This window comes from Diabrotica virgifera, chromosome 2 (assembly GCF_917563875.1).
Source record: "Diabrotica virgifera virgifera chromosome 2, PGI_DIABVI_V3a".
Lineage (NCBI taxonomy): Eukaryota > Metazoa > Arthropoda > Insecta > Coleoptera > Chrysomelidae > Diabrotica > Diabrotica virgifera.
Genome location: NC_065444.1, coordinates 280,211,441 through 280,222,074, shown reverse-complemented (window position 1 = coordinate 280,222,074; position 10,634 = coordinate 280,211,441). Strand labels below are relative to the sequence as shown.

General features: G+C 35.5%; 1 protein-coding gene across 1 annotated transcript; it reads right to left on the bottom strand.

Moving 5' to 3' along the window:
• Window positions 1–2,300: 2,300 nt before the first annotated feature.
• LOC114332120 (histone H1-III-like) lies at window positions 2,301–2,780 on the bottom strand. The gene has a single exon (XM_028281857.1). It carries the CDS (start codon window positions 2,778–2,780, stop codon window positions 2,301–2,303), a length of 480 nt encoding a protein of 159 aa, XP_028137658.1.
• Window positions 2,781–10,634: the final 7,854 nt, after the last annotated feature.

Genomic DNA, 10,634 nt, shown 5'->3' with positions numbered 1-10,634 from the left:
TCAAAATATGTCTGGAATAAACCTGAATCCATGGAAAAGAAGCCGCGAAGGAATGAGCGTACCAGCAAGAAACGAATACCTGTATACCCCAAGTTTTACTGACGACCAAATACTAATCGCATAAGGTGAAGATGATCTCAGGTTTATGATGAGAAAACTGGAACAGAAATATCCAAAGAATTGAATGGAAATAAACCTAAAGAAAATTGAATACCTAAAAATGGAAAATACACAAATAAAACAGCTAGAAATAGACGAAGGTATACAAATCAAAGGAACAGACAAGTACAAATATTTAGGTTTCATAATATCAAACAAAGGAACAACTGAAGAAGATATAAAAAATAGACTAGAATAAAAAAGGGACTGCTTAAGAAAATTGTACCCGGTACTGTGGGATAAGAACATCAGTATAAAAATAAAAAGAAGGAATATATCACACCATGACAAGAAGTATCCTGACTTATGGTTGTAAAATTTGGATAATAAATAAAAAACCAAAAGTAAAATAAGAGCAACAGAGATGGAATTCCTAAGGAGAAGCTGCAGAGTAACAAAAGTACCTAGATAGACTAAAAAACAGAGATTAAGTGAAGAATGGGAATGAACTCAAATATAATAGACTACATAGAACTTGGTACGGACATGTCAGAAGAGCAGAAGATAAACAGACCCCGAAGATCTTTCAGAGATGAAATGGACAAAGCAATGGAAAGAAGAAATCTGTAGGAAGGGAACTTTCAAAACTTACAAAACAAAACAAACAGTTTCTGTGAAAAATATGGACTAAAAATGAATACAAAAAAGACCAAATACCTACATGATAATAACTAAGAAAAAGATATGCAAACAAACATAATACATTTGGGAAATGAACCGATAGAAAGGGTTGATAATTGATAATTACGAATACCTGGGAACCTGGATTTGAGACAATAATAATCAATTAAGGACCAGGATAGAAATAGCAGGTGAATGCCCTTGTATTCTCAATATTTCTATACGGAGCAGAGACTTGGACTCTTCGCGCATGCGAGCGCCAAAAAAGTGATGCCTTTGAGATGTGGTGCTGGAGAAGAATGCTGCGCATACCTTGGACAGCTCATAGGACAAACGTTTCCATTCTAAACCAACTCAATATTAAAAAAAGGCTGTCCACAATATGTCTGCAACGAATTCTGCAATTCTTTGGTCACGTGGTTCGCACAGGTGACGACAGTTTGGAGAGATTAATTGTTTGTGGAAACGTTCCGGGGAGAAAATCAAGAGGACGATCACCAACTAGATGGTCTGACCAAATAAAGCATTCAGCTGGAAACTCATTCTGCGAAGCTCTTAGAGCAGCTGAAGATAGAGACCAATGGAGAAACATTGTTAGGAATATTGGAAGAAATCACGATCCTCAGTAATGAGGAAACGACAGGAGAGAGAGAGATACAAATAGCAAGAAATGCGTTTGTAAAAATGAAAATAATTCTCTGTAACAATGAGCTTAGATTAGAACTGAGAGTAAGAGCTCTGAAATGCTACGGGTTTTCGACACTACAATACATTATGGACTTAAGAACTGGACATTGAAGCAAGAACAAAGTTATTTGAAATGTGGGGTTACAGGAGGATGCTCAGAATATTATGGACACAGAAGAAAACGAACAAGTATTGCAAGAAATGGGCAAAGAATACGAAATAATATACACAATAAAAATAAAAAAGTTACAATATCTGGGACACGTAATGAGGGGACAGCGATATGAAATGCTGACTGATAATACAGGGAAAGTTAAGAGGAGGAAGGAGTATAGGAACGAGGAGAGTGTCATGGCTGAATAATTTAAGGGACTGGTTTAAATTCAATTCTATAGAACTCTATAGAGCAGCGGTAGATAGAGTAAAGATAGTGATGATGAAATCAAAGAAACAGTGCTTACACTGACCTAGTATCTTATTATGCACTAAAAGGTATTTGGTTAAAAAATAATACAAAACATTCAAGTTTTAAATATATTTCAAAATTAATAAAGTCACAAATAGCTAAAATCCAACATATAAAAGTCAATAAAACAATCTTATAAAAAACTTATAAAAAAGGAACGAGTAGATATAATCAATATAGCCAGATCCAAAAAATTAATTTGTGTTAAGTGTTTTTAATGACCTTTGCTCAAATTGTTAATATCAACTTAATAAAAAGTAGCAAATGTCAACATTAAAGATGAATTTAAAAAAATGGAATCAAATACGTGGAATAGACGAAACTCGTCACAAAATACTAAATAAATACGTCCAAAAAATCACTATCACTAACACTTCTTGCATTTGCCGTTGTATTCGGGCTCATCTGATGAACAGCAGCTACTGCAGCTGCAGTCTGAGGAATGTGAAGAGCAGTCCGAGCTGTAGTCTCCACATTGTCCCATCTCACAAGGAGTCTTCTTTCGCGCGACAGTTTTCTTTGGTTTGGAAGACGTTTTAGATGCGGGTGTCGACTTTTTTACCGTTTTCTTTGGAGATGCCTTTTTGTCAATTTTTTTTGGAGATGCGGGTTTCTTTGTCGAGGTTTGCTTTGAAACTGCTTTGCTAGTTTTCTTTTGAGATGAAGATTTTGTAGTCGATGTTTTCTTCGAAACTGTTGGTTTTGGGGATTTAGCAGGTGCAGCTGATTTTCTTATTGTAACAAATTCTGGAGCTGGTCCACATGTCTCAGGCAAATCACGATTACAAGCTGTACAAATTTTCCCCGTTTTGCGGGAGCTTGACATTTGAGTAGTTTTACCTGGCATTTTTGCTTAGTTCTGTATGAAGTTCAACGACTATTTAAAATCTATAATTAAACTTAATCTAACGTTCCTTCAAACTATTGTTTTTAACTATTTTTTGTTTGTTAACTAGAGGTGGGCATTAGCAACTCTGCCACACTAACTATTAGAGATGGGCAATAACAACTATACGAGTATTAACAGTTTCGGAACAAATGAGAAATAGCTTTTGAGTCCGAATACGACATTCTTTTTTCACAGAAATGTTCAGTTCCTGCGATATCATGACTAAGTTATAAAACAAGCAAAAATTGCAAATCCACAAACTAATTTTATGATTAATTTTAGTCTCCTTGCGTTTCTTGGCCAAAAATTTAAGATTGCTGCCTGGCCGGCGTAGTGTATCTTCTTTTGTATTTATTCTCTGGATAAACTGTGTACTAGTTTCTTCCATTCTCGTCTATTTTTTGTCCTGTTTTTGACTTCAACCCATCTTTTGTGTCCTCTCGTTGTAGTTCTTTTTCAGCTGTTGTCTGGTCTTCCTCTCTTTCTTTTCCCTTTTGGTTGGTATTCAAGTGCTTGTCTTGCTATATTACTTTGATCTTTCCTCAAAGTGTGACCAATCCATTTCCATATTTGTATAAACAAATATGGAAATATTAAGTCCATATATTATTGTGTTTTCAATTTATCAATCAAAGGCAAAATTAAAATTAAATTAATTTTTTTTAAATAACGCGGGCACATAAATTTAATACACCCTGTATATTGATCTGTAAATATTTATTAGAATTTAGTTTGGATGTAAGTGGATTTCTTTTTTAATGAGCTTTCCGATGAACCATTAAAGACTTTTGTGAATAATTAAAGTGAAAAGGACGATGTATTTAGGTTTAAAATGGAAAAAGATTGTTTATTACGGGAACTATAGAATCCACAGGTAGAGGTAATTATCATTTTCTAGAAAAATGGTTTAAAAGAAAGTTTGGAATTTTAATATCTTTGTTTCACCCCGAGTAAATGTTGTAGGGTTCCCCGAAAGTAATTAGGATGGTCGGAATAATTTTGAAAATGACTGTTTGTTTTGTCGAATGGAAAAGAGAAATGTTTCTGAGTTTTGGCAATTTGGAAGGGGAAAAGTGGTTTGAATGATTGAGGGATTTTGAAAAAGAAGTCATTATGTTATTGGCATCGCTGAGGAGCAGTTCGACGTTTTCGTGGATAGATAGTTAGCAAGTACCAGTGGTTGTTTGATAGTGGAGAATAGTGCTGAAAAGTGGAACGAGAGACAGATCAAATTGAGACGAAATACCTCTTTGATTCTGTATTATTGTGAGAAGGAGAGCAGAGAATTTTTGGAGTTTTGTTTGAATCGAGTACTGGTCAAAAGAGGCCCGGCTTGTTGGAGAATTGGTGCTGGTATACTGATAGTTTTGAAGCTGGAGAACGGAGAGGGCTTTGATGAGTAGCTTTTAACATAGTCAACGAGGGAGAGCTGTTTTGGGTCACGAGAAGACATCAGAGTGAGTGAAGAAAAAGGTCAGTCAACTTATGTGAAAGATATTTTTATGTTCAGAAACTAAAATTTTGAGTAAAAAGCGTAGGAATTAAAATTCCAATATTTCAAAAAGTAAATAGGAAGTATAGCTAATCTTGCGAATACATAATTTGGTTTTGTTTATTTTGTTGTACCAAAGTCATCGGGAACAAACCGATAAATTGTTTTTTTTTAACTAGAATAAATTTAAATGGTAGAAATTTCATTCGGACATCTGTGTCCACAGGTTTTAGATTTGATAGATTTTTAGAGTATCGATTTTGATAAATAAAAGACAATTCTGTATGTTTATTTTATATTTTGCTTTATTTCTTTTCCCTATTTTATCCCGATTAGGATCAACTAAGAGATACTGAACCCACGAGAGAAGATAAGTATAACGTAAGATAATTTAGATATTTTCTTGATATTATAAAAAGACACCCTGAGATTTTTTATTCATTTTTTATGTATGATTTGCGACAATAAAATAATTAATCAAATAAATAATAATTAATATAAAATTAATAAGAAGCAGATCATAACAATATACACCGAGCAAGAGATTACCAGCAGATTAGCACAGACAAGAACATGTATTAAACAAATTAACGGGTACTGTGGGATAGACAGATTACCAGAAATAAAAAGAAGAGAATATATAAACCTTGGTAACTAGTGTAATGACCTATGGAGCAGAAAATTGGGCAATAAACAAACGAAACAGGTCTAAAATTACAGCAACTGAAATGGAGTTCATGAGAAGAAGCTGCAGAGTGACGAGTGACAAGAATAAATCGCATTAGTAATGAGGAGATAAAACAAAGAATGGTAGTAGAACAGTATATACTCAGCTATATCGAAGAAAAACATTTAATTTGGCATGGACATGTAAGAAGAACAGATCGTACAAGGTGAATATCAAAGATTTCGGATTGGAGCCCAATAGGAAAGAGAAAAAGAGGTAGATCCCGAAGATCATGGAGGCATGAAGTGGACGAGGCCTTGGAAAGACGAGACCTTTAGAGATGGAGAATGGCAGAACTGAAATTACTGGAGAGATTGGCTCAAAGAAATAAGGCGGAAACAGCTGTCATCATCATCATAGTCATTAACATCTTAGTAGGTGTGTTGTGGTTCATAATTGGGCTTCAGCAGCTCGGACAGTTTGATTGATAATATTTCTCCACTGGTCGCGGTCATCAGTTACATGTATTGCCTCAGTATACTGTTTGTTGAGAAGCTTTTTAGTAATGTCCGCCCATCGCTGTGGAGATCTTCCGCGTTGGCGTTGAGTCTGAGGCCTTCCTTGGACCACCAACCGCTCCATTTTGTGATCACTCCGATGGATATCACCAAAGAACTTTAAAATTCTAGAGTAAACGGTACTGGAGAGACGCTGATCCGGTTTAATTTCATCCAGAACCGAGACATTTGTACGGCGAGCCGTCCATGGAATTCGAAGCAGGCGTCTCCATGTCCACATTTCAAAGGCGTCTATACGTCGTCTATCTGATTCTTTGACTGTCCATGTCTCGCATGCATAGTAAAATATGGAAAAGACCAGAGTTGAAACGAGTCTCTTTTTGTTTGTCATAGTAATGTGACGATCACGCCAGACCCCGTTTAGTTCACTCATTGCTGCTCTTGCTAGTTGAATGCGTCTTCTAATTTCGGGTTCACAACTGCCTGTGTTGTTAACTAGAGCTCCAAGATATATCATAGATGAGACTACCTCGCATCCCGCAATAGTTTGGGTTTCAGGAAACTGTTGTTGGCGATCAATAACCATGATTTTGATTTTGTTGTAGTTAACCATGAGTCCAAATTTAGCACTTTCTTCCTCGAGTTTTTTTAATAATTCAATAATTTCTTCTGGAGTAGAGGCTAGAAGTGTAGTGTCGTCTGCGAAACGCAAGTTAGATATCTTAACACCACCTAGGTTTACTCCTCCCTCCCAACCATCCAAGACTCTGCGCATTATGAACTCCGAATAGATGTTAAATAATAAGGGAGATAAAACGCATCCTTGGCGTACTCCCTTCTCCAAAGTGCATTTGTCAGACAGGTATTCGTCCATTCGAATATATGCCAGGTTATCTTGGTACAGTTTGCTAATAAGGTGAGTCAAGTGTTTAGGTACACCCATTGTCGTCAATATGTTTCCATATTCGACGAAACATATAAATATCGGGATCTGGTATTCTCTGGCTTTTTCTATGATGTTTCTTACATTAAGGATTTGTTCTCTAGTACCTCTGCCCTTTACAAATCCAGCCTGCTCAGGTGCTATTTGCCAACTTATGAAGTTTTCTAGACGCCGTTGCAGTATGTAGAGGATCACCTTACTGGCGTGTGATATTAGAGCTAATAGCCTGTAGTTGTTACAATTATTTGTTGAACCTTTCTTATGAAGAGGTATGATTATGGTCTTTCTCCAATCCTCAGGCCAAACGCCTGTGTGCCATATTTCATTACACAATCGATGTAATATTTTCACTCCACATTCCGGAAGATGCTTCAAGACGTCTGCAGTAATGAGATCATATCCTGCTGCTTTGTTTAACTTAAGTCTTTTTAAAGCGAATTCCACCTCGGAAAAAAGTATGTCAGGTTCAGATTCAAAACTAGTGTGGTGTGTCTCTGTTGAAGGAGAATGGAAAGTGGAGGTCTGGCAGTCAGGTACAAACGGGGTGTCCGCTGGCATCTGGTCCGTATTGGCGTATAAAGACTTACAATACGCCCTCCAAACATCAATAACCTTGTCCAAATCCGTCTGTACATTACCTTCATCATCTTTGATAGACCAAGATTTCTGTTTGAATTTACGTGTGAGTAGTCTGACTTTATCAAAGAGTTCCTTGGTGTTATTTGTGTCGGCATGTAGTTGAATTTCTCTGCAAAAACAAACAGCTGTAAAAATCCTTATATAGATAGAAATATTTTCTTCTATCCCTATGTTTTAATTTTTGTATTGTATCTTAATATTCTTCTTCTTCTTCCTACTTTATAAATAGGCTCAATTTCTGTTTTACTTCGGTTTTTAGCCTCAATTGAAATTGTGTGACCATCTTTTCCTCGGTCGTCCCAATGATCTTGCTATCAATTGATTTGTCTCTTGCTATTCGTACTATTCTATCTTCTGTCATTCTTTCTATGTGTTGTTTCCATTCTATTTTTCTTCTTTTGGTACACATGTTTATTTCTTCTATACCACATCTCGCTCGTATTTCCTTGCTTCTTACTCTGTCTCTTAGAGTTTGGTTCGTTATTTTTTGACTTTCATTTTTGCTGTTTCCAGCAATCTTTGTGTTTTCGCCGCATCTGCTCTTGTTTTCGCAGTGTACGTCATTATCGGTCTTATTGTTGATTTATATATCCTGGTTTTCGTTTCCATTGTGATGTGTTTCTCCAGATTGTGTTGTTGAGACATCCTGCTGCTCTGTTCGCCTTGTTCACTTGTTTTTGTACTTCTTCTTCCACTTTTACGTAGCTTGACAGTTTTATTCCCAAGTATTCCGTTTCCATCACTTGTTCTATTATTTTGTTATTTATGACCAGTTTACATCGTCTCGGTTGCGCTGATATTACTATCGATTTAGTGTTCTCTGTTGACATCTCCATGTTGTATATGAGAGCCGTGTCTTCGAATTCTTTAATTAATCTTTGTAGGTCATCTTCATTTTCGGCTGTTATTACAGCGTCGTCGCCGTAGCAGATTATCTTACTATTAGTCTGGCAATTTAAAGATGTTTATGTCCTATTCTTCTAGTCCTATTCTTCTTCAAATTCCGCTTCTATCATAGTTGGCTCCTGAATAGTTCAATTGAACAACTACATCCAAACCATCCATGATATTTTCAAATAAGTCGGTAACACCGCTTTTCGAATGCTTCCAAGTTTTTAATGTTGGATTGTTTCAGTGTCCAGGCCTCAACCATATACAAAAGGGTGGAGAAAATATAACATCGAAGTATTCTTATCCGGAGCGTTATATTGATACTGTTATTACAGAAAAGTTTTCTCATTCGGTTAAAAATTAAGAGTGCAAGTTCAATCCGTGCAAATTTTGTTTGATCAGTATATCTTCTGTGATTGCCCTAACTAAAGTATTTGAACGAAGACATTTACTTAATTTCTATATTATCTAGTAGCCGCATATTTTAAGTGATTTGTTGCTTTTTTAAATACCATGAACTTGGTTTCCTTCAAATTTTTTTAGTCCATAATCGTTGCAATATTATGTATTTACTCCTTGAGCCAGGTGTTGCAGTTCTTCTAGTGTTCCAGTCAGAAGGACAGTACCTATCGTCAGCATATCTTATGTTATTAAGTGACTCACCTATTATTAGGCCCTCACTGACTTCTTCTCCTTCAAGTGCCATCTCCTCGATGGAAGTCAGCAATCATCATAGTTATTTGGACTTTAGAGACGGCTGACCTGAAAAGTTCATTTGATGTACATCCATACCATTATCTCAGGTTTCGCAGTCAAGATATTGTACGTCTCCCTATGCTTCTTTTTCCTTGTATTTCTCCCTGCATAATCACTGACTCGGACAACTCACTTCTGTGGCCTCACTGACTTCGGTCAACGCTAATTCTGAGATGGCTTCACTGTAAAAATTAAACAACAATGGTGATAGAATACACCACTGGCTCACCCTACGTCGAATATAATCATTCAGTTATATTAGTTTTCAGCGTTTATACGGGGTGTCCCGAAAATATTGGTCATAAATTATACCATAGATTCTGGGGTCAAAAATATGTTGATTGAATCCAACTTACCTTAGTACAAATGTGCACATAAAACAAGTTATAACCCTTTAAAGTTATAAAATGAAAATCAATTTTTTCCAATATTTCGAAAACTGTTAGAGATTTTTTATTGAAAATAGGCATGTGGCATTTTTATGGCCGGAGCATCTTAACAAAAAATTATAGTGAAATTTGTGCACCCCATAAAAATTGTATGGGGTTTTGTTCCCTTAAACCCCTCCCAAACTTTTGTGTACGTTCCAATTAAATTATTATTGTGATACCAATACTTAGATACAGTATTTTTAAAACTTTTTTGCCTCTTAGTATTTTTTCGATAAACCAGTTTTTATCGAGATGCGGCTTATTTTTTAATATGTTTACATAAAAATTGTATAGGGGTTTCGTTCCTTTAAACCCCCCAAATGTTTGTGTACGTTCCAATTAAACTTTTATTGCGGTACAATTAGTTAAACATAGTGTTTTAAAAACGTTTTTGCCTCTTAGTATATTTTCAGATTATAAAAATGTAAATTATAGATTTTTCATATTATTACCAGGTCTCTACATATAATCGTACTTAACCATATACAAATAGGTGGTAGATTTGACAAATACTCAAAATATCTCGATAAAAACTGGCTTTTCGAGAAAGTACTAAGAGGCAAAAAAGTTTTAAAAACACTGTGTTTAACTAATAATACTTTAACAATAATTTAATACGAACAGACACAAAAGTTTAGGGGGTTTAAGGGAACAAAACCCCCATTATGGGGTGCACAAATTTCACTATAATTTTTTGTTAACATGTTCCTGCCATAAGAATGCCACACGCCTATTTTAAAATAAAAAATCTCTAATAGTTTTCGAAATATTATTAAAAAAATTGATTTTCATTTTGTAACTTCAAAGGGCTATAACTTTTTTTATGTGCCCATTTGTACTAAGGTAAGTTAGGTTCAATCAACATATTTTTGACCCCAGAATCTGTAGTATAATTTATGACCAATATTTTCGGGACACCCTGTATAAATATGTCCTATTAGCATAAGTATACAGTGATGAGCGCGCTAATAACCGGTAAAATGGCACAAGAGATGGGAAACACATTAAATTGTGAGATAAAAAGATAAAAAGAAATAAAACTAGCAGAGTTGTTAAATTTAGCGATAGTAACATGTAAATTGACATTATATTGATTGTTTCCCACGTATCAGAGGAGTACGTCAACTAAAACTGTCACTGTGACAGTGGCAGTTGCCAAACTCGTTCGATACGTCTAAAGGTGGGAAACAATCAATATAATGACAATCTATAAGTTACTATCGCTAAATTTAACACCTCCACTAGGTTCATCTCTTTTTATCTCACAACTTAATATGTTTTCCATCTTCTGCGTTATTTTGGCGGTTATTAGTGCGTTCATTACTGTATAATAATGTTCTTGAACTCCTAAGTGGAGCATAGAGCTTCAGTAAAAACGCGCCATCGGGTTCTATTTTGAGCTAAGGCCTTCACCTCATTCCAAGACTTCCCTTGACCTCTTATCTAGTCCGTGATGGATCTTCTTCAAGTTTGTG